The sequence below is a fragment of the Cyrtonyx montezumae genome, unplaced genomic scaffold (assembly GCF_038088225.1).
Source record: "Cyrtonyx montezumae isolate F1298 unplaced genomic scaffold, pur_monq_1.0 scaffold_3, whole genome shotgun sequence".
NCBI classification, from domain to species: Eukaryota; Metazoa; Chordata; class Aves; order Galliformes; family Odontophoridae; genus Cyrtonyx; species Cyrtonyx montezumae.
In genome coordinates, this window is record NW_027072034.1 from 30,766,831 (window position 1) to 30,791,722 (window position 24,892).

The 24,892-nt window shown below is 39.0% G+C and overlaps 1 protein-coding gene across 1 annotated transcript; it reads right to left on the reverse strand.

Annotated features, from left to right (window-relative positions):
* Positions 1–514: 514 nt before the first annotated feature.
* Positions 515–20,556, reverse strand: SLC5A7 (solute carrier family 5 member 7). Its single transcript, XM_065743612.1, has 8 exons — positions 20,379–20,556; positions 14,852–14,965; positions 11,849–12,004; positions 9,275–9,423; positions 5,130–5,273; positions 2,536–2,689; positions 1,870–2,087; positions 515–1,138 (listed from the first exon to the last, which is right to left on the reverse strand). The coding sequence occupies exons 1-8, from the start codon at positions 20,554–20,556 to the stop codon at positions 515–517; spliced, it is 1,737 nt and encodes a 578-aa protein (XP_065599684.1).
* Between the last annotated feature and the right edge of the window lie 4,336 nt (positions 20,557–24,892).

Sequence of the window (24,892 nt, forward strand, 5' to 3'; positions counted from 1 at the left end):
CTTTGAAATTTTTATGAGGAAAAAAATTCCAGAACAAAAACCTAGGGAAGTTATCCATCTGTATTTGCGCAGGTTTTTAGTTCTTTAGTAATAAATCACTTATAGCTGTGACAATATATTTTCACGTAATGCCAATAAAATATTGAAGTCTGAAGTCTGGTAGTACTTCAGAATGACTGCATTATAATCTCTTCATAATATGTCCTACCTAAATAGCTGTTACACTTTTCTGCTAGTTATATTTTCAGTTGTAAATATTTTTTTAATTACATAGTTTATAGTTGTGGGTGGAAAGAGTGGGATCTGAGTGCATCTTTTGTTGAACACTCTATGTTAGATAATAACAGAAAAGAGTTTTGCCCATGGATGCTCCTGCTTGTAGAACCAACTTAAAGATTGTGCAGTGGCATTTCATTCCTAAGTTTTGCTTTTCTTCTCATAAAATGCCTCTTACTATTCTCCGTAGAAGAGAATAGAAGTGTTTTGCATTGCTTTGTCTGTGGTGCCACAGTTTTTAATTATCTTCAGTGTTGGATAGATCTGGACTCGAATCAACATAATTAAAGGCTTCCTTGTTTGTGAACGTTGAGCTCAAAGTTAGACTGTGTCGTGGGTTCACAGGTGCAAGTTCATTTAAAACAATATTGTCACTTTTTACAAGCGTTGCTTTGTCCATATGTTCTCTACTGTACCTCGCAACCACAGCATCAAGGAAATCCAGCTTTGGTGGCAAAGTCCCACTCTCAAATAAGTATTTGGCTAAGTAGGAGACTATAATGTTAGTAAAGAAGGAGGTAAGCATTGCTAGTGTTTTGAATGGGAATCTCTGGACATAGATATTATTTTCATCAGGATAGCAGCCAGGGTAGTAGATCAAGGGCTGAAGGTAGAGGTACGGTTCTCCTCCAGTTATTCTGAGAACAAGGCCAAATAAGTATCCTGCAATGGCACCATAGGTGTTGGTTCCTTTAATAAATAGCACACACAAGAGCTGAGGGAATATGATGATATAAACAAGATCAGAGCTGAGGTACCACAGGCCGTACACAGATGACGCTAGCAGTGCCATTGCTGTTGCCGATGCTCCAAAGAGAAAAACAGTGATTCTCATGACCCACACGATCTCCCTGTCTGAGGCCTGCAATAAAAAAAGAAGTGCAGTGTTAAGTGTTCTGTTATGTAAGTGTATGCCTTCATTTATGAACACAGTCTATATAAGGCATGATATTGTAAAGGAATTTTGCATGACATTCAGCAATATTCACAAGCTATTATCTCTAGCTCAAGAATGGAAGAAAAAACAAACAAGGGCTATGGTTGCCATTCAAAAAGTCATTGTACTTTGTGCATATGGAAAAATCTGATAATGTGTCAGAGAAAAAACAACAGTTGTAGAATTAACTTTTGAAAATAAACACAATATAGATCAACAAGAAAAAACTTCCAGTGTCAGATTTTTTTCTTCTCCATTTCCTAAGAAAAACTATGACTCACGAACCCACTCTGTGCCTTTCTTGAGTGCCATGTGATTTCCTAATAAACCAGTAAGTAAGAAAGATGCCACATTTCATTAAGCATTTAAGTAAAACTTACGGTTGCTACAATAATTAGGAGCTATTTATAATAAGATGCAATGCCATGCAGAACTTGATATCTGCCTCCTATAATCTTTTTCAGCTGTGTCATCAGTCGCAACCATGAACATTTTTTACTTTCAGCTTACTCAATATACCATTAGGAAAGAAATGCTGTACTTTCTCTAGTCATAGGCAGGAATGTGGAGTACATGTTTCACTAAGAAATGGTAGTCTATGCCTAGTAAAGGCTCATCTAAAATTTTCTTCAAAAGTGAAATTGAAAGTATCTCACATTTTGTCGAAATGAGAGCTGATAAATATTCCGAGCAAACATAGAACTTGCTGATAAAATTGAAGAGTCAGCTGATGACATGACGGCAGCAGATACAGCACCGAGGCCAAAGAACGAGATGTAGACTGGGCAAAGGTACTGGAGTACAATTGGTAAAATCATATCCGCTTCTTTATTAGCAATGGGGTCAGGAACACCATATTCGGTCTGGTTCCAGGCTGAAATATAGACACCAGTGTGTTGTGAGTAACATTATTAGTTACTCATTAACATGTTACTACATTAGGAGATGATTTTAGCTTGCTCTTTGTTTTTACTGTTCTACTCTACTAACAATATGCAATAAATCACGCTGATCTCTTGAATCTAGTCTGCCTGTGACAGTAGCTGGTGGATGATCCCTCTGCCATTGTCTCAACCCATGTATTTTTTCCCTTTTATTTTCTGCACCTGCTCTTCTGAGGATGGGAAGTGAAAGAGCGATGTACTGAAGCTTAGCTGTCCTTTGTTGTTGAACAATGGAAAATCTCTCTTGGGAAAGACATACTATGAAACTATTTTTCAGTGCAGTCTCCTGTTGAAGAAGTCACAGGTTAATTAATGATGTCCCCTGTCTAATATAAGATTTTCATGCATTTATTGTACTACTCATTTTTAATAATTTACCTGTGGATGCTCCAATTGCACCAATAAGTACTGCAGGAATAGCCATTACAATGCAGCCAAAAGCAGCCAGAAATGACAAAACTTGAGCATATGTGGCAGAAGACGAGGAAAGAACGCGCTGGAAATATGCTTGCCATGGGATCCCTCCGAATGTCTGCAAACACAATAAGCAGTGTTCTGTTACTGGGGGCTGAACAAGTTTCTTTGCTATCACCATGTAGAAAGCACATAGAAGCATCACTTGAATGCCGTTTTGCTGCTCTTTCATTTATTATTTATCAGTTAATAAGTAACACCTGTAATTTCCATCCTCACAAGTAATATTAGAACTTTCTAAGCCCACTTAAATTCCACTCTTTTCTCTAAAAGAAACTCTGTACAGTCTCTCTCTGTTACTCTCTGTACAGTTAGAAACAATGCTACGCAGTCTCTGTAATCTTAAGGTATTGTGACCCCCATAAATATTTGATAAATCCTTATAAAAAGTTATAAAATGCTACTGACATATCTTATATTTTGAGAATTTGGCCTTCAGCATCCTTTTCCCCCAGAATTACATTAGTTACTGATAGAATTGAAAAGAAAGATTTTATCTCCTTCTATATAACTATCTAAACAAGCAACATTTTCCATATGTATTTAACATGAGAATTTGAAAGATGACTCTCCCACTGTCTTAACCTATTATGATAACAATATAAATTACGGACACAGTAGTAAAATAATGTTGTGGGTTTTTTTTTTTTTTGTTTTGTTTTGATTCTTTTTTTTTATGGTGACAACTGCTCACTTACTTTGTGGATGTAAAAGTGAATATTAGACTTAAAATTACACCCACAAAATATATCATAAAAGACTATTATCAAAAGCTGAAAAAACACGTGCTAAAATCCTCTCTTCAAAGCATGGTTTGAGTAGGCCCCACAAAGTAAATAAGTGCCTATGACTAAGCTCTCTGGAAAGAAAACAAAGCAAACTGCTCACTAAAAGTGCACAGTCCAGTTTAACATGCTAAATGAGATAGGAGACATTTATTCCTAAGAGTGTATATACAGGTGTTTCATATATGCCTCATGTGCACAAAGGGATCAAATGAATGCTTCACAAGCAGCTCAGATTTTGATGAACTATTTATGAGTGCTTTCCTTTGCAGCCTTAATAATGTTGTTTTAACAAAGCCTTCCTAGATGTGTACATTTCTTGAAATGTAATGAACTAAACAGGATGAAATGTGTCACAGTTTGGCAGCATCAGAGCTTTCCTTTGAATAGATACAAAACCCTCAACCTTATGGCACAGAATTTAACCACATGTGTTAGTGTCATACTTTGAATTTCTAAGAATCTCTAATAAACCTATGCTGGATAAAATGTTGTATTTTACTAGCTCTATTGTCAGAAAACTCTGAGGATTCCAGCTGAGATTACTTAGGAAAAAAATAAAATAAAAGAGAGAGAAAGAAATCCCAAGCTAGAATATGATAATAAAAACGTTATAAAGTTGCTTAGGGACACTGAGAATGGAAAATGTTAGCATATGTTGCTAGACCTTCTAATGGAAAGCACTTAATAACCACCAATCCCAGGAGCAATAAATGAGTATTAAATAATGAAAACCCTCAGTTCATTCCAGCGTGGACGAATTCATCCATCCATCTCTTTAAAGTTCTTTCTACATCACCTACACCTAAGGCATATTTAATCATTTGTACTATATATTTATTGCCATCTGCGATATATAAATTTATTTTGCCAAGAATGACATCAGTTAAGTGCTATCCACACAATTTTAATTAATTTTAGCATAAAGCAAATCTTTCAGACTGACAATATTTAAACCTTGTTCCTGGCAGCGCTGATGTTGACATCTGTGCTACAATATTCTACTGATATTTCTCCAAAATCATTCAAATGTTCAGAAATATGAGGGTTGCATGGGAAGTAATGTTATGGTTACAATCCATGATGTTAGAGGTAGATGTTGGTGGTATGTCAGTAGAGGTTGAACCTTCCTACCAACATCCTCTTACATCTTGTTGCTGTGTGACAGATGGAAGCAGACAGGCAGTTTGACACAATGGTGTCTAATTTGGAAGCATGCATGAAGCAAAGGTATGTCATTGAATTCCTCCATGTGGAAAAAACGGCGCCCACTGACATTTATCAATGCTTGCATTTATGGAGACCAAACTGTGGACATGAGCAGTGAGGTGGTGGATGGTGTGTTTCGTCAGTGATGATAGTGACAGTGAGTCAACTTCACTGGTGCAGATTTTTACAAGTGTAGCATGCAGGCTCTTGTCACAGCTGGTGAAAATGTATAGCAAATGGCTGTGACTGTGTTGAAAAAGTGTTCTGTAGCTAAGAATTTGTTCTACCAAAAAGTGTTATTGTGTTCTTTGTATCTGTTGTAGTTTCCATAAAATTAATATGAGGCATTACTTTCAAAGTGATCTACTTATTTAGCAGAAGTCGAGAAGATAAAAGTTTTCATGTTACTGGAAACTCTTAACGAGATTCTGCTTTTTCTAGCTGTTACAATATCACTGTGGGAGTGGTAAGGTGCTTTAGTCCTTAATATAAGCCATCACTTACCAGTAAAAGGAAATTGTCCAGCCAGGTGTAAATATTAAGTGAGCCAATAGTTCCAAGCCAAGGTGCTTGGTGCACCTCATGCACAGCTGTGAAACCAATGTCTGTCACTGCAGGATTGGACAATGCAAAGGGTACGCTGATCCACTGTAACCAAAGAATAATAGTTTGTTCAGGTCTAATGAAGGCAAGATAAACTCATGAAATTATAATATTTACATTGGTCTGTTTCTCTTGCATGCTGCAAATCAAGAACATCTACAGAGTACTGTATATTTTACCTTTTTCTGGACAGTGAGTATGAGGAAGTCATACCATCAGCAGGAGAAATATCTTTATACATATTCACTGTATTTTCCCTAAACTCCACATATAGTCTTTAGAGTCTTTCTTGAACCACACTGCAGACAAGAGTTTAGGTATAGGTAGATACCTATAAACCTGCATGCAAAAGCACCAGTATTTGTATTTGTGAGGCATGAGGCATCAAACCTGAAAGTTTGAGAATTTCTATCTAATTAAAAAAAAACCTTGGAATTTATGCTTCTAATTAGAAAATAGGGCAGTGAGGCACTGGCACAGGCTGCCCAGAGAAGCTGTGGTGCCCCTGGAGGCAGTGAAGGCCAGGTTGGATGGGATCCTGGACAACCTGATCTGGTGGATGCAGCCCTGCTCACAGCAGGGGATTGGAACCCAATGGTCCTCAAAGGCCTCTTCCAACCTAAGCCATTCTATGATTCTATGAAACACTGTATCATGGCAAGAGAGGGATGCTGCCAGAGCATCACTATTGCTCCAGAATACTTCGATGTATTACAGTACCCAGTCAATTACAGCACTTTTCTACTTCAAGAACAATTTTACTGAGCTCTTGGCTGTTTTCCCTCTCTCTGTTTTTGATCTGGGCCAAAAAATCAATTGTGAAATAGTTTCTGCCAGAAGATAGATTTTCTTCACCAACAGTCTTTTTGTGTATTTGCCTTCCAAACCATTTTTCAGCTCACTAACTCCCTGTGAGGAGGACCTTGGCACTTCCTACTAAGATGAAAACCAAGCTTATTTATCTATGGAACATATCACTGCAAGCACAGCACCCTTAAGCATTCTGTGATAGCCAAAACTATGCAGATTACCATAGCCCAAATGAACACATTTAAGTACATAGAGGTGCAAAGAGGTGAAACTTCAAACATTTTCCTCTACTTTGTTGCATAGTTATTGCATCAGTGCGTGAAAAAGACATGAATTACTATATTTTATCAGAAAGTTGCCTATGAAGTACAGTTTCTCAGTTACATGTTAAACTTCACCAATTTAAAAACTTGGGAAGAAAATCTCCTGTGTCAGTGTCTGCATAGGTTTTCCTGGGAAATATCACCAAAGTATTTCAGTCATCTCCAAGAGATTTTGAAAGAAAGATGAGGAAAGCAAATATATTGTCAAAATGATAGGATGCTAATACTCTTTTTCTTTTTTTTTGAGGAATTCACAGAGAAGAAGGATGTCATGAGGATTTTTTATTCTTCTTTGCAAATCTCAAATCTCGAACATGTCAAAATGAGTGAGTTTCTGAAGAGATGTAGTTTGCATATACTCAGCTGAGACTTTCAGTAGGGAAAATTTCTGAAGGTCCACCTGCAACCTTCAAGCTACAGTACAGGATTTAATAGGGACTGAACTGCAATTACATTACGAGATTTGTAATCCATTCCAGCTCCTGACAGCAATCTAGCTCTTCGTGATCTCTGGATCTGCAGTTCAGTGAAATGCCCTAGCTTATATCTATAGGACTAGATTTCCTTTTCCTGTCAAACAGGACAGCCCTGACCCGCTCCTGGGAACTATCTGGAAATGTACTAGCTGGCATGGGAGAAACTGTGTCAGCAATAAAAAAGAACAGATGATCTTGTATTTTTACACTGGCACTGTATAACTTGCTAATATGGACACAGTCTCAAATTCTCTCCTATTGTTCTCTTTGAGCTGTTTCAAACTGGAGTAGGAAATTCACTGTTTTAAATGGAGCAAAAATAAAACAATGGCTTGTGGAAGTGAAGCAGATTTTGGGGCCTTATTCAGTAAGAAGAAGTTCAGGGAAGAAGTAAGAGGTAGCTAGAAGGATCTGGAACTCATGGTATTGGAAACCAGGAAAAAAAAGGTACGTTTATACGACAGCAAAGTGAATGGAGAATTAATAATACAGATGAGATGAAGAGACAAATAGTTGCAGAAGGAGTACGGCATCAGGGGAACACTGACTGGGCAAAATAAAAACGGGCTGGAGCTGAGAATTGCAACTGTAGGTAGAGAAGAGGGAAAGAGGAAAAATACCTGGGGTTGGAAGAAGAAAACCAGGGAACTATGTGGTTGCCTAGACTGGGTTAGGGTTTACACAGGCATAAGGATGAGACTGTCTGAAATGAAGAGCCAGTGCAGGAAGTAGAAGTGATTAGAACAAGCATTATATCTATGGTAAGGAAAAGATATTAGGAGTAGCAAGCAGTAATACTCTGTGCCAGTGGGTACACAAACTGCTCCAGAGTCTGAAGGGGAAGCTGGGACACCAAGTCTCTCACATCTTCCACTGTGATACTTGCTGTGAAAGTGTCCTATTTCATCTAAAACCACCTCATCTATAACATGACTACTTAAGTGCTATCTGAAGCTTCTTGTCCCTCATGACTCCTAAGACTATGAATACAGTTCTTTCTACATGGCAGTGTTATTGTTTATTTTAAATGGGAAATTACATAACGAGCCCAATCTGTATTAAAAGAACACTATTAAAACTACTGATCCAACAATTTAAAAGACAGCTATACAACCTTTGTCTTTCCTCACATGTTCACACCACCTTTAATCATGGGATCATGTTGTGATTTCCATGAAATGAGCGTCTCCAGTAGTGCATGAGTGATTCACTTTATTCTGGGGAATTTCTGTAATGCATGCCATCTGTGGAAACCGAATGGTTCACAAATGTTAACATGCACCTTAGGGAAGGAGACAGTGTTTACTTCACTATGCAGATGAAGAAAAGAAGTGTGAGAGAAGTTGTTCTGTATCAACTTCTCATTGGAGGTGGACAGATGGAAGTTGTATTTGCTTTTTCAGAGTATTTAGCACAATTCCCATGAAGTCAGTTACAAATGGGAATGCTTAGCACTTCTGCAAATAAGGTCGCAAGCCTCACAGTAGGACACCTTAGAGTGAGGACTCACACAGGGTTAGCTAGTAGCCATCTGTGCAAACTCTGGCAGAAACAATTTCCCTAGGGCTTCATGAAAACTCTGGTGAAAGCAGAGAATCCACTCAGGGTCCCCAAGGTGTCATTCAGCTCCATCACCTTGAGCCACTCCTTCTATTTCAGCCTGTCTCATATCTCTGCACACCTGTGACAATCTGTTACTAGCACTGGCAAGCAAAAACAGCAGCTTCTTTGACTGCACCCTTGTGATCTGACCCCTGTTGCACTGAAGTTTTTCAGAACAGAGTCAACGAATAGCAGTAAGTAGAGGGAAGGCTACCCACTGTCATATGACTGATAACTGATGGGTGAATCATAACACTGTATTCAAACAGCATGGTCATCTTGTGAAACTCCCCAGTCTCCAAGGTCAACGGAGGGAAATGGAGGAAAAATCCAGATGATGATTTACAGCAGGAGGTTAGCTAAGCTGTGTAAGTGACAGCTATAGGAAAGAGAAACAGGAGAATACTGTCTGTGCAGGTCCAATTCCAGTGTTTCTGGACTGCTTTACTGACTACTCTCTGCATTTCATGCCTCCTTCCAGTGTCTCCGCTACAGTGCTATGGACAGATAATCAATTATCTCCAGTCCCATTCTGAATTCATTAGATACATACTCAGAGCGAAAATTAAAAGAGTGCACAATCAGACTGGTAGGATAAAAGAATCATGGCTTGCATCAGCAGTATTGCCAAAGCATAGGCTTGATTGATGCAAAAACATTGAAGCAAAAAAAGACCTTTTAAAGCCATTGTTCTGTGAGTGGAGGTATTCCTTTCTCTCACTTTCAGAGAAGACACAGTTCCAGAATTTCAGCTGGGCAACAGGTCTCTGCATTTGTCATTTATCATAATGCTCAAGGTAAAATTTTCAACAAAGTGGACAAAAGCCAAACTTACCAGCCCCAGGAAGATGCAGAATAACTGAACTACATCAGTGTAGGCCACAGAATAAAGCCCACCCACAAGAGTGTACAGAGTTGCAATCAGGGCAGAAATTATGACTGAAAGATTGATATTAATGTCAATGATCACACTTATTGTGGCACCTATGGAAAAATAAACCACAAAAACAAAACTATGTTAGTGTATGTCACAGAATGAGAAGAAACTTGATCCCATTGTCCAAGTCATTAACAAAGTTGTTACACAGTACAGCACTCAGTACTGATCCCCTGGGGTACTCTGGTGGATGACTGGCCATCGGGTGGACTCTATGCTTTGGTAAGTTTGGGTACCAGCAGCTTGGTACATTTTCAATCCTCCTCACTGCCCACTCACTTCGTCAATTTGTCTATGAGCATATTATGGGAGACAGCATCAAAAGGCCTGGCTGGCCTACACATTACTTTAGTTTGTGTACATGTAGGAGCAAATCTTGTTGCCCTTTATGGCCAGATTCAAATCCAGGTGGACTTTGTCTGTTCAGACCCCATCCCAGTATATTCAGACAGCATCTCTATATTCCTTTCAGGTCCCCAGTTCTTTCTTCTACCTCTTTAATGTTTCCTTTTTATATATGTGTATAGACAGCAGCCTCTTCTTCATCCACGCAGGCCTTCTGACAATTCCTCATCTTCCTGACTGTCAGAGTGAACTGTTTCAAAGCTTGGAGCAGGTGACCCCTGAATGTCAGCTAATTCTCCTAAATCCCACTATCATCTTTCAAGGGATTCCTCCAAGCAGATCCTGGAAGAGACCAAAGTCTGCTCTCCTGGAATCCCCTGCCACAGTCCTGCTTTTTGCCTTGTTCCCTCCTCTCAGGTCTCTTACTGTCTTCTGAATACTGCAGCTAAGGTTGCCTCTGCCCTTTACATCCCTAACTAATTCATCTTCTTCTTTTAGCAAGTATTAGGCTCAGAAGAGCAACTCTCTTCATCAACTCCCTTAACCAGTCATGAAATCATCAGAGCACTCAAGAAATGTCCCAGATTGCTTGTGTTCTGTATTGTGCTTCCAACAGCTGTCAAGGTGTCTATACACTTGCTGTAGATATACAATTTTAAAAAAAATAATTTTAGTATTTAAACACAATGTTTTAAAAAATCGTTTCTTTCCAATTGTGATAATTTAGATGAAATATCTTAGAATAACTTGCAGTCCTTGCAGGTAAGGCAGTTGGATATTCTTGAACACATGGGTGGAAAGTATCTGTCAGTACCTCCCAGAATTACATGTGCTATATAGAAGCTGCAGAGAGCTGATAGGTAACTTTTTGTTATACACTGAGTCTTCAACATTCTTGTGTTTCACAATTACAGGCTCATAAATCTTGCCCAAGTTGGAAGTCCTGTCTTTCCCTTCTACAGCCCTGCCAAGCAAGGAATCACAAAGAGGATCAACAAATGAAGAGTACTCAGACTGAAAAGTCATCAGTGAAGGTAGGTGTTCAAATCAGAGTTGTAAATATAAGTGTTTCTACTCACAAAACAGTTAACATTAAAAATCTCTGTGACCTTTATAGTCAGTGATAGTCTTCAGCCATCAGCAGTTAATACAACGCCACAAGAAAGGCATTCACATCATTTGCTTTGAAATTTCACATATTAGCTTGTCCTCAATCAAAAAGAAAGTATATTCTAAATACTCAGAGAGTTCTTCAAGCTATTCAACTCCTATCACCTCAGCATGTAGTTTGTTCTTAGTCCTTTAAGGGTTTTGTGATGAAATTCTGGTAAACAAGCTCCCCATTGCTTTGCAGTTCATCAGAGCACAGTTGGAGAGTACCTTCAAAGTTTATTTTCTGTTTAAAATTGCTGTGCTAGAACGCATTACCACATGCATGTGCACTATGAGTATGATTAGCTGGTAAAAGTCAACTACTGGTGCTTCAGCTCAAGGACTTTCTCAGCTCTTGAAGGGATTGCTAAATTAAAAACTGAAATATAATTAAAAACCCTGGAAACTGACTTATTTTTTTGGACTGGATGAGTAGCTGGGTGATTTTCTATTGAGTCACAGTTCTACTAATTCTCTGCATCCTTTATTGAATCCTAAGTATTTTCTTTATTTTGTCAAGAAAAAAGCCACATCAGACTGAATAATACTTAAATTTATTTATCTGAACCTTGTTTTACTTCTATTATTTGTGCTATGGAAAGCTGTGTCTATTTAGGCCTTCTTTATGTAAAGGCTTATTTTGTTCAGATGCATTGGCAATGATGTTTCGTATACTTCAGGGAAATTCTGTCTGTCCCCTGTGGTCTCAGTGGTGTAAAAGAGAAGCTAGGGCTGCCATGACATAAAAGGGATACTTGCAATCACTCACATCACTCTCACCATTAAAGGAAATTTATTACTCAGTCTTTCCATGGCTACTGGTTACCACAGGTTTGAGACAACTGCCACACTCTGATAGAATAACTAATATTTGGCTAGAATAGCTAGTATTTGAAGTCAGTTTTTTATGCATTTCTGACTTTCTTAATCTCTTGCACCTATTTCAAGTTAACTTTTAAAATGATAATTCCTTACCTAAGGCAGAGAAGATGGCAGCAGCCCAAAACATTTCTCCCATTAAAGCTGGAATAAACAGGAGTCCTCCCATCCTTTTTCCATATAGCTGCTGAAAAGGATCTAGCATTGTCACATAGCCTTTGGAACGCATAGGTTTTGCAAAAAACAGGCCACCTACAAAGAAAGGTAGTACAAGACACTAACTGTAGTGGAGTAATGCATTGACATTAAGGGGTGAAACACTGATTGTCAACTAAAGTTATTAAAAAATCAGTTTTACTGTTTTTTTTTTTTAATAAGTGAAAGTAAAATATTTGTTAGGAACTCTAATTTTACATCTAACCACAGCGTTGCATAATCAAATCACATCGTTTATGTTTATGATGTAGTAAAGGAAAATAATTCTGCTTTATTTTGTTTGGCTCAGTTTACTTGATCTTCCACTAAGGATGCTGTCAGAGTTTTGTTTGATTCTGGATCAGCCTAAGGGAATGGCTTTTGTACCTAAGTCTGTTCATACATAGATTAGACCCCAGCATAAGTCTTATTTTTCACACAGAACTACACTAGAAATAAAACAGTCTGTGATTCTGGACCAGAAATACGGGTCCACACATGGTATGGTGCGCACTCAGCAAAACTGATCCTTTCAGGACAACCCAGATTTATAACTACGCTTAAATCAACCTTACTACACCTGCAGGGTAGGTCAAATGCCTTCTGGGCTCTGCAGGTGTCAGGTTCCCTAAACATCCGTCATACACTTATTTCTGTGCATATTCATAAGATTTGCTGTATCACAATTTTGCTCTGCCTGACTCACATATGTACTGGGTATGTACATTACTGTGAAAAGTCCTCACACTTCTAACTTATTTCTACTACATTAATCTTTCTGTTTTGAGAAGAAGAAAAAAGAAAAAGGGATAAATGTCAGAGAAGACAAAATAGACATTCTATGGAAATAAGTTGCCATCAGCATGTCTACAGATAAGAAGACTTCTCTCACAGTAACACTGCTGAAATGCAATACTAAGCTACACTCAAAGACAAGAAAATGAGGGAGACCCTAATTAAATCAGCTATACAGAATTTGGAGATTCTTAGGCTCTTAGTCTCAAGATAGGGAATCTATTCATTGTATTGTACAGAAGATTTTCCAGATCTCTCTGACTTGCCTTATATCACTGACATTTCTTCAATTAATTAAGTTCCCCTAACAGAAAGCTCTAGGAAATCACAGGTTATGCAGTCTTTAGATAGGAAGTTTTCACACAGAAAGCCTCCAGAATCTTCTGTTTTTGCATTGTTCATGAATCCTATTCCTATTTGTCATATCATCATTACAAAATACAACTAAAGCAGGAAAAAAATAGTCACTGGTAGCATAATCTATTAGGCTATTCAAACATCTGTCAAAGGTAATAAGAGATATTCTAGCTGTTTGAACTTGAAAAATTAGAAAAAATACAGCAGATTATTGAATTAGTAGGAAGGTTAAATCAATCTTAAATCCATTCAGCCTAAGCAATAATATTTCTTCTATTATTCTGTTCTTATATATTTTTAAAGGATAAGCAATTCCTCTTCTCCTGTATGCCTGTACATATCATGCAAACAGAAATTATTTTCTTGCTGTGTTCTAAAGAGGGACGTATGGTCACACCACAGATTTTCCTTTTCTCTGCAGGGGACAGTGTTTATCAGTTCAAGGAAGAAGTCTGGAATAGATAGAAATGAGGGGAGTAGCTAACTCAGCCTCTTGTGAGCTATTGATTTGGGACAATTCTACAATGGCTACAAACCTCTAAGATGCTTATGGCTATGATTCTAATGGCCACTTAATGACACAGATTGATCATAACACTCGTGACCTGATAATGACATCAACTGATCTCTAGACAGATCTGATATTACTATTTTCCTTACAGGATGCAGAACTGCTCTTGGGGATGGGAATTACTATTGGAACTAGAGCTGGCCTGCATAGAACACGGAGGAATATGTACAGTGTGGTATCATTACGTCTGGGAACAGAAGAGAACCAGGGGAGGCCACAGTTCCTGAGGGGAAACTGAGTTGTATAAGACAAAATAAAAGGGGCAAGATCTGGAAAAGCAACCAAAGGGGAAAAAATTAGCACAGCCTAGCTGGGAGGACCAGGAGAAAAAGGCTCAAAATAGACTGAGAGCCTAAGTATTAACAAAAAGCTAGCAAACCAGTCATATTAATACAAGATGAAAAATACAGGATCATTTCTGGAAACATTTTCTTTTTAAGCAGTTGCACCAGCACTTGCCTTAGGGCCATGATCTGTTCACAGACTGAAAGGATGCACTTGACAGCTTTGTAGAGCATTCATCATAGCTCACAAGGCAATATTTCTGTTGAGAGCTGCTCCATGCAGCTGAAACATGACAAGAGATTTTTCATCGCTATTATTTTAAAGAAAGGTAAGAAGGTCTGTGATTAACTTTTGGGAATTAGAGAACACAGCATTAAGAAATACAGTGCTGTCTGTATTTTACATACTGACTCTGCACATGGAAGGATTCAGTATTTTCATTTTGACCATGATTTTGAGTTTTTTACTGCATATAAAAAAAAGTTTAGTCCAGCTTATAGTGCAACAAACTGGTTCTGCTCTAGACTTCATGAGTGAAATTTGGAAAGTTGTTTAGTCTCTCAGTGGAGATATGTACGGTTTAAGCAATTCCCTAACCTGCAAGGATATTTGCTGCTTTTGAAGTCCAAGACTTAGACACAATTAGAGAACCTGGTAATATTCTGCAGACTATATAGATTCTTAAAAAACGAAACAAAAAAAACAAAACAAAAAAACAGAATATATAAAACAGTACATACAGTTAAAAAAAAACCCACATAAGTCCAAAAGAAACAAACAGCAGCAACAGTTCATCTAGGTGTAATTTCATCAAACCCAAGTGATGTCATTTCAGACAATGGCCTTGACATCAGAACTCTAAAATCAGAGACTATTACCTTCATTTCCTTGCTTACCTAAAACCAGACTAAGTGAATATCCAATAGGTGCCTGAGCCCAAGCTAGACCATAGCCTGGGACATATACAGCTTCTGCTGTCCCGTTGATGTAACCTCCTCCAACCCATGTGGCTGGAAAAGAAGAGGTAGAAAAGCCTTTAATGCACACGAACAATAAAAACCTTCCCTGATGAAGAACAAAATTGTCATCACTTATAATATAGCTGTTTTTTATTATGTGTACTATACAAGTACCAGATATAACATCCTTTTATAGAAGGTAGTCCTAATAAAAAAAATATATAACTTAAACATATGAAAGAGAAACCAGATGGACTCTGTACAATCAGTGAAAATGTGAGGCTCGAGTTCCCCTTTTTACAAAGAATGAAGCGTATTAACTCATGAAACATGATCATTTTCTTTGTTTCTTCAAATGAAACCAAGATGTAAAGGAGAGGCAAAGAAGAATAACCATACAGTGATGAAGTCATCCCAGTTCAAAAAACTCTGAGCATTGAAATTAGACAAGAATTTCATGTCCAAGCTGGAGCCTGCAGGCTGCACGCAGCCTGGCTCAACCCATTCTGCAGCCAACCCCTGCCTCATGCCATCAAGGTGGCAGCTCTGCCCTGCCAAGTTGCCCAGCCCCATGAACAGAGAAATCATCATATAGGTCCTATATTTAAGCTGTTTAAGTTCCAAAAATAGACTAGTGTATTTTTGCACTCCCTGAAGGCACATTCTAGAAGAGAACTGTAGTATCTGTAATATTTCTGATCATTTGTATAACAGCATCAATATTTCCGATATACTGAACTCAGACCCTTAATGAATTAATCTTCTGCCTCGAAGAGAAGTTTCTACATTTGAGAATTCTGAACTTTGAGTACATCTGACAAAAACCTCAAACGCAGACATCTTTTTGTGATTGAATCTGTAAAAATCATTGATGATGAATTAAGTAATTAAGTTTATCTCTTAGTTTGCAGATTTCACAGGAAAAAAAAATATTTTCTCAGGTGTATAATGAGTTTTACAAACCTGACCCTGTAGTTTTAAGAATGGCAGGCAAGTCATTACAAGTATGTTTTTGCAATGCCATTTTGATTTACCTCAAAAGCCATTGCCTTCTTACACAACATGCACAATTCAAGCTTCCTGTGAAAAAACTTGAAATTGTAAGGAAGTTACTTTCCTTACTCAATATTCGGACTAAACAAGTGGAGATGGATGCAAGCAATGGAGACATAATTAAAATTCCTAAAGAACTTCAATGGAAATCTTGCAGACTACTCTTCCACTTACGTGTGATACCTCTTAACCATGAGATGGCATTTTTTAACTTGGTGATAAATCGCACCATGCTTTGGAATCAAAGATCTCTGGAAACTTGAGCACTGCAATTTTCCCCCATTCTGGATTTCGAAGGACAGGAATGAACCGTTCTGTTGTTGGAAATACTGAAATGGATTTGTATACAGAATGTGCATCAGAGAATGTCTGAAACAAAAGGAGTGAAATGGTATACCCTGTTGTTATTGGTAGGCTTTTCAGTACTGAGAATCACTGTGCATTACAGAGACAAGTGAGTGATGACCATGTGGAACCACATGGAGAAGATGGGTGAACACTGACCCTTGACAGGAAGAGCCAGGGATACAGAATATATATAGAAGATCATCAGTCATTTGGGATTTTTTGCCTCTCTGGAGTGTGAATGTAGAGAAGCAGGTGGAAATACTTTGGTTACCAGAGTTCCTGTGCACCTGGGATATCTGTTGCTTGTTGTTTCTCAAGTAGTACATACTTATGGAATGTGTTATGTTCACCTGCACACTGTAGCAGAAGTCACCGAATAAATATTTAGAAAGATATTTGCGTATGTCTGTTTCCCTGGAAAAATTAGAAGCATGAATTCTGAATGAATTACACACAATTCCAGGTAGGAAATAGCCCATAGTCAAGGACGGATGTCTACCAGAACTGCTGGTGTGGGGAAAGAAGGCTTCAGTGGCTGGAAATGATTTACCTGGGATTGCAATTAAAAGTGTGGCTGTGCTCCAAAGGGGAACTTGGACACTGTGCTTTATTTTTGTCTGGAAGTGACCAGGACATTTCAGTTCTGCAGGACGTGGCAGGGGCCATTGCCCTCCCCTGGCTGGGAAGAATGCTGCCCTATGGACAGATATTGGTTAATAGGCTAGAATGGAGGATTTAGCACTCTTTTATAATGTAATTACTCGTTTTCTTGATTGAGAGTTTGAAAAATAGCCACTGATAAATTTTTGTACGTACACAACTCCTCTAAAACATCTGCAGGGCATCCCAAAGTTTTAGAAAGGTGTTACACAGCTTTTTGCGAGGGGGCTAAAGGGTACCCTTTCATCAGTAAATACCTTCCAATGAAAATAATGGGATATGATATGAAGGGATATTAATCTTCAGATATTAATTTTCTGATCCTCAGTTTTTTAAGCCACAATTTAAAGTTAGTTTAATAGGGTGGGTTTTTTGTTTTTTTTTTTTTGGTGAAATTCTTTTTTTTTTCCTACATCAGACAAAGAGAACATAAAATGTAATAATCTATAGAAACACTCATGGTAATCCATCTTAATCCTCTCTTCCCCTTCCATCTGAAGGACCCAAAAATGCTGCAAATAGAAATGTCCATATATAGAAAGCATCCTAAAAATAATCAAATGAATACTTAGGATACGGAGTGCAATTCGGCTCCTAGTTCTTATGAGAAACATAAAAATGCATTTCAGAATTATTTATATATCTAATTATATATTAATAGGACAGATTCTTTGTAAATTATCCTTTGTCTAAACACAAATTATTGAATTAGCTCATCATGTTCTATAAAATGAAATTTCTGACCTAGGGATTACAAAAAAATAAATAAAAAATAAAATCACAATACTGATAGCATTGATAATACTAATTATATTTATTTTATGTTTGCAGAGTGATACAAAGCTCCACCCAACTAAAATGAAAAAATATGCCAATAGATCATTTTTAGTTGCACTGGTGAGCATTTTGATTATATAATTTGGGGTTTAATCTCAGTCACCAAAATCAAGATAGGCTCAAGTTAGTCAGAAATATCACTTCTTAAAATTGTCACCCCACAAATTAAGGAATATTAATACTTAATTCAACATTTTACCTATATTCATGGAAAAATAATACCCGAATTAAAGTCATGCCTACTGTGACTAAACATAGTCTGCAATCATACAACTGCGATCAGTTGAAAATTCAAGATTTTCACTCTGTTTTGATAATTGCGGATACACCTGACCTTCAGTAGGCTTCCTGTTAAGGCATTCCCGTAGTAAGTTACTCAACTGTTTGCTCAGGGTCACAGTATCAATCCAAATATGTCCATACCCACTATTCATAAGGAGTACACTTACTTGAAGTAAGGTTTTAAATATAGTTTAAAAAATAAACTAAACATTTGTGAATCTTGAATCTATCCTATGAAGTCACAATGCTTACACTTTCAATTTGATTTTAAACTTACAAACTAAGTTCTGTCACCCTCCCCACCAAGCAGGCCTAAAAAATACTGGTTTTGTAGACAATATACATGGAGATATCACTGTGAAATGTGAAATCTAGTCTATGATTTTTAAAGAACCATGACACCATTTTGTAAAAGTTATAGTGGTTTTTGGTCAGTTTATACTCACGATGGTTTTCTTATGGTTTTACAAATAAAGCATATCCCAATCAACTCTCACTGAGACAAAATGCGGATTAGCCCTTGGTTCTGTAGGATCATGTGCACAACTCATATCTCTACGTGCCAGGTACAGTGCTTTCAAAGTGAAAGTGGAATTTACTTGCAGTGTCAAACTCTATCTGCCATACGTATGGAAGGCAGAGATGAGGTGTGTAAAACCTGACGGCATAAAATCTGTGAGTGTTCTACGTCAGCAAAGACTTTGGGATCAGTCTGATATTCTACCACAGAAATGATATACTACATCACCTTCAGAGGTGGCATGAAATGAAATGAGCATGTGTGGGTGTGAATTCTGGAGGTTACAGAAATTGCCTGTAATATCGGGAACCAAAATTCAAGTCTCATCTCTTCTTCACCTTTTATGAAAATTATTCCTGCAAAATAGGATTGAGGAGACCAAATTTATGTCTTCTTTCACAGGCAAGGTAGTTAATCATAGTCACTTGTGTGGAGAATATCTTGTTTCATCTCTTCTCTTCTAATCTAATGATTACAGCAGTATCTCCGCAAAAGATTCTGGCATCAGTGCACTTGAAAATGCTAAACTAAGCAGAAAACAGACCAACTAGCCCTTGCCATGAGTAGAATCTGGTCATATCTTAAGTTTCAGTAGTTGATGGATACATGGCTTCTGATGTACAACCAGATGAGTGGTAAAAGTAGAACATATACCTGGATTCAAACATCAATGTCATTTAAAAACATATACCTGGATTCAAACGTCAATGTCATTTAAAACATCCTTTACTCAAACGTTCAGACTTTCAATGAGCAAAATAACTCTGCAAGGGGACGGGGAAGAACATAGAATTTCTGGCCCAAATTTTTGTGCATCTCCTCTATATTACATATTGAGAAACCATACAGGACAAAACAAAAATCATAACTTGATAAATTGAATCTGAAAGGGCTTTGCCAGAATTTAATTTAGAATATAAAAAAAAAACAATGAATCATGCTTAAATAAAATTATACTGCTTAGATTAAAATGGTAGGCCAATTCACTCTTCTTATAATGTAGTTTTATTTCCATCCCATATGTTAGCTTCAAGAGCTGAGATTTTGGATCTTGCTGTGAACCTTTTGTTTACCCATGGGACTTATCTGGTTCAACTTGATCTGCGAGTCAAACAGCACTGCTAAAAAAATAGTGAATTTACTCTTCATGGAGAATTTTCCTTCTGATACTAATTTTCACAGAAATGTATTATTTTTCTCAAACTGCCGCAAAAGATGTTAAAGAATCCACAGAGTAAGCTTGCAGAAATCAGTGCACTTAAGAGTTCAGATTTATACTGATTTTCTTTTGGAGACTTTTTCTGAACTCATGCAGCCTCCCTCTTTCCTCCCTGTCCTTTTTATTTATTTATTTATTTATTGCATATAAATTTTGCTTTACTCAGACTTAGGAAAAATAACTCATGAATTTGGACGGCTTTAACAACAGCAACAGTTATTTTAAAACTAGTTCTCTTATTAATCTGTATAACTCCTACAGTTCTGTCCAAACATGTCTGATCTACAAATGAATATGAAAGCAGTGAATAAGATATGGACTACATTCTTCCCGTACAATTTTAAACAGTTTGTTGTTTTTATCTAGATGCTATACTTTATTCACTAAACAATTTCAGAAGCAATTGGAAAACAAAGAAGTATTTCCTCCATTATGTATTACTTAGCGTGCAGATTATAGTTCTATTTCATTCTGATGGAAAACTAACAAGCTCTATGCTGGTTAGGGATGAAAAAGAAGAGGATAAAAAAGCAACTTTTACATACCAGTCATTGTAAATCCACCAACTAGCAAGCCAATGTCTCTTCCACCGACTATAATAGCTTCGCTGCGATCTCCATCACTGCCGGTGTTCTTGGTTTTCCAAGCAGCCCATATCCCAACTGCCAGGATAGCCAGGTAAAACACAGCTATGGCCACTAGCCCCTCCACATGGAAAGGCATGTTGAAGTCCCGACTGGTTCTTTGATTGCTATTTCATTAAGGCTGCTGGAAAGAATGCAATAATATGTCTGCTTTTAGCAAACCTAGCAAGATGCTTTTCAGAATCAATCTGCAAAAAAAACTCAGATTGTTATTGAAAAGGCTGTTGTGGTGAATTTATGAAATGAGCATTTCAGATGGAATTGAAATTGAGTTTACATAGCAACTGAAATGCCTGTGGAGAAACAAGCAACAATTGTAACCTGTGATTACAATGGAAAGTGAACGATGTAGCCAAAAGCTATGCAATCCTTATAAATCAGTTCCTTCCGGAATTCTTTTAGTCACTGAATTACTGCTGTTGTAACTCTTCAGACAAGAAATAGCTTGGTGCGTGGAATAGTAGAAAAGAGCTTGGCCATTGGTCTATTACAGGAGCGTCTATTTAGTCAGAATACAAAAACTGTCGAGAAGTAACAAGAACAACAGCAAAAGATATCTTTTGATGTGTTGAAATGCAGCATCTTTCCCTCCTTCAGCCCCCGCCTGTATTTAAAAAATCTCCACTTTCTCTTCAGTGGCCAGGTCAATCTCCCACCATTGAAAGTACCGATCCACTCACATACGCGGTTTCATCTGGAAAGCGCAAAAGCTGTCGGAAGGCAGCAAACGCCAGCTCCACGACCGACCGACCGCGGACAACCCCTCCCGGGCGACCCCCCAAGCCTTCCCCGCAGCTCCCTCTCGGCTCTCACCCCGCCGCCTCCCAGCAGCAGCCCCGACGGCTCCGCGGGATCCCCGCGCTCCATCCCGCGGAGCCGCCCTACCTGCCGCTCTCCTCGGGGCTCCGCCCGCCCCGCCCGACCGCGCACCCCTGCCTCGCCTCCCTCTCCTCTCCTCTCCGCTCCGCTCCGCTCCTCTCCCTCCTGCCGCGCCGTCGGGGAGCCGAGCCCGGTGCCCTATGCCCGCTGCTCCACCTGAACTCCGGCGCCGCGCTGCCCCGCAGTCCCCCGCACAAGGACGTCCATCCCTGGGGTGGTGTCGGGGCTGAGCCCGGGGGCCGTGCCCCCACCCGGGGTCTGCCCGCAGGGGGTGAGGGTGAAGCGCAGAGGCGGCTCTACCCCTCTCGAGTGGTGAGGTTGCAACGGGGGGCTGGTGGATTAAAAAGACGAAAATCCCTTTATAAAGGAGGAGGGTTGAGTGGGGTGAGAGGACTGTGTCCGTCAGCGATGGGAGGGGGGTGGGGAGGGGGGAGGAAGGGGGAAAGACGTCAGAGTGCTAAGGGGACATTGGGGGGAAGTAAGGATGACTCAAGGGAGAGTGATTGTCGTGTCATGGCAGGGAAACAGGGTTAGGAAGTAAAAGTGGGGAGAGAAAACAAAAGGGAATGAGGGGGAGAAAGGAAGGAACAGGATCATGTGAAACCAAAGGGAGAGGAAGAAAAGAAAGAGCAGATCTGTAGTGGAGCACTGAAAAGAGGGATGAAGGGAGAGGAGAGAGGGAGGAAGAAAGGAAGATGTGCTGTGTGCTCTCACCACCCCCAGCTCTCCTCTTGCAACTGTCTCGAAGGACAGGCTCCCCAGTGCTGGTCAGAACCACCCTTCCCCACAGCTCCCTCCCATACCAGGCTGAACATGCAGCCAGGTTCCCACCCGCAAGGCTGCTAGTTCTTGGGGCTGTCCCTTTTTGATGTGCCCTCATGAACTTGATCTGTAGACCAACAGTAATACCAGCCTTCCTTTGAAATGGTTCCTACCCTTTGGATTCAGATGATGCTGGACAGTGGGCCTCTCAGAGCTGAGAATGGTATTGCATATGCAAAAAGGACCCATGCATGCTGTTGCCTCAGTTTTTACCAAGGGAAGGCCTATCAGCCACTGTTAGCTTTTAAGAGGCAGGCCTTGTGGGCTCCTGGTTCAGGCAGGATAGAAAAGTGGAAATAAAAAGTGTATGGGCGTGTAGAGCGGAGATTGGTACAAGTCAGAATCAAGCAGGCAGTGTAGAAACATCTTAGAATCAAGTGGAAAACCATGATCTAGGAGGATTTAAGGACAAAGAGGAGGGAGGTTGCCAGCCAGCAGAGCTCAGCCCCCAGCAAGGAAGGACACATGGGCTGGCCCTTGTCTGTTATCAGCCAGCCACCCAGCCAGCAGAGAGCCTTAGCTGCCCACTGGCAGACCGATGAGCCTATCATGCCAAGCAGCATGTCAGCCTAGACACTTAATATATATATTATGTGCAATCAATTATTATTGCATATTTGTAAAGTGTGTAACAGTGCTTTCAAATATCTGGGCTTGGTTGAAGAAGCCCAAATAAAGGTGAGTAGTGAATTAAAAGCTATAAAATTTACTATTTTTGTCAGCCAGTCCTTTTGTGGACTGTTGAGTGACACTTCTGATGAATGTTTGCCCTGGGAGTCTGCAGTAAAAACTCCTCCCAGTAAAAGACACCAAAGATGCACTACAGATGCAGGGGAGCATTGTGGCACATTTTCAACAGCACTCCCATTGTAATTAAATGTAGCACCAATGATAAGCAGAAGTCAGAGACTTTGGAAACAGCACTGAGTGTCCCTGTTATAAATAAATAAATGAATTCCAGCAAGTTAAACATGGTAGAAAATGCTTGGGTGATATAATGGATGTTAAATTAAATTTACAGAAATAATTAATTACATTTTAGTCTGGTTTTCACTGGCTCAGTGCAGAAGAACGCATGACAAAACAAAGTATGGAAAATTCTGGTAAAACTGCTACCCAAAAGTTTTCCTTAGGCACATTAAACTAAATAACTTACCAACTAAATCTTAAACTGTGGCTTCAGTCTTCACTGAATACTATGGTGAAATTCCTGCTGTTCTTAGTGGCCCGAGTTGAACCTTGTTTTGGAATGCAGAAACAGTATTATAATTCATTTTTAACACTTAAATAATTTAAATGAATTACATTTGAACAAAATCTGTTAAAATTAGTCCTGACAAATTATTAATTTTGATTTGCTTAACCTCTTGGGACAAGTTTCTTGAGTATTTCATAAGAATAGTTTGCAGCCTTCCACCCAATAAATCAACTGCACTGACTAAATTTTACCTTCCACCTAAATCTACTCCTATAATGACTTTATGGGAACTTCTTCACAGTGAGGGCGACAGAGCACTGACACAGGTTGCCCAGAGAGGTTGTCGAGTCTCCTGCTCTGGAAACATTCAAGACCCACCTGGACTCCTACCTGTACAACCTGGTCCAGGTGAGGGGGTTGGAATTGATGATCTCTGGAGGGTCCCTTTCAACGCCTACAATTCTGTGATTCTGTGATTAACCACAAATAAGTTAAATCATGCATTTTCTCTCTCATGAGGCACTCATCTAAGCTGTAAGTTCCTTAAGCTGATATAGCTTTGGATTTTAAAGCTGCCTTTGGATGATTCTGGGAAAGACTGAGGCAATCATTTTAGTGAGGTGTGGCCATTAATTGGTTTAATAATTTAGCATCCCTTCTTTGCTCATTCACTGGTACCATTTTAGGCAGTTTTGTCATGCTTTGTCTTGGTGAAGACCCACTGGATCCTTGGTTGCATTATGCCAGTTGTACTCCATCAGGATCCTTCCACCACAGCCATATGCAAGGTTAATATCTGAGGGTGCGCATAAATGGGTTCCAGTAAACTTCACAGCTTTTGGGGAAACATGTACCTTGGTGCCAAAGTTACTTACTGCAGCTGCAATAGAGATTCCACACTAGACCCACACACATTTCCAAAGAGATTTTTGTCTACTATAAAAGGTCTGAATTTGTATTTTACGGGAAAGAGAATCATGCAATCCATTGGCAGTTTGCCTCTTTTAAAATAATCATTCTTCCCTTGGACATTTTTTTCTAATTTTTTTAAAGAACATAGCCTGAAAATGCAATTTTTATTTAAAAAATAACCTTAGAAATTTATTTTCATAACTAAGAAAATTGGCCCCATTTACTCACCTTGAATCACATTGAAGTATTTTTGTGTGTTGGTTGGTGGCTGCCCATCACTATTACCTGCCTCTGCCCAATGGGGAAGCCCTGCCTCGAACAGTGACAGCACTGCACTTGGTAACTCCGTAGAGCAGGGCAGTCCAAGGTCCAAGACAGGATGGGTTGGCAGAAGAACATCTCCTTTTCTTTCATTTTGGTTAAATTAGCTGAATGAATGTGCACCACTAAACAGTAACCTGATAAATACTGGTAAATAAAGACGTGGTTGTTTTGTTGTTCCTTTCCCCCTGTAAGTCAAGCCTGCTGCAAGCTTCCAAGGTTTCATTCTGCACTGGGCTATAAGTTTTTCCTTATGTGACTTGTGAAATATGGATAAAGAGAC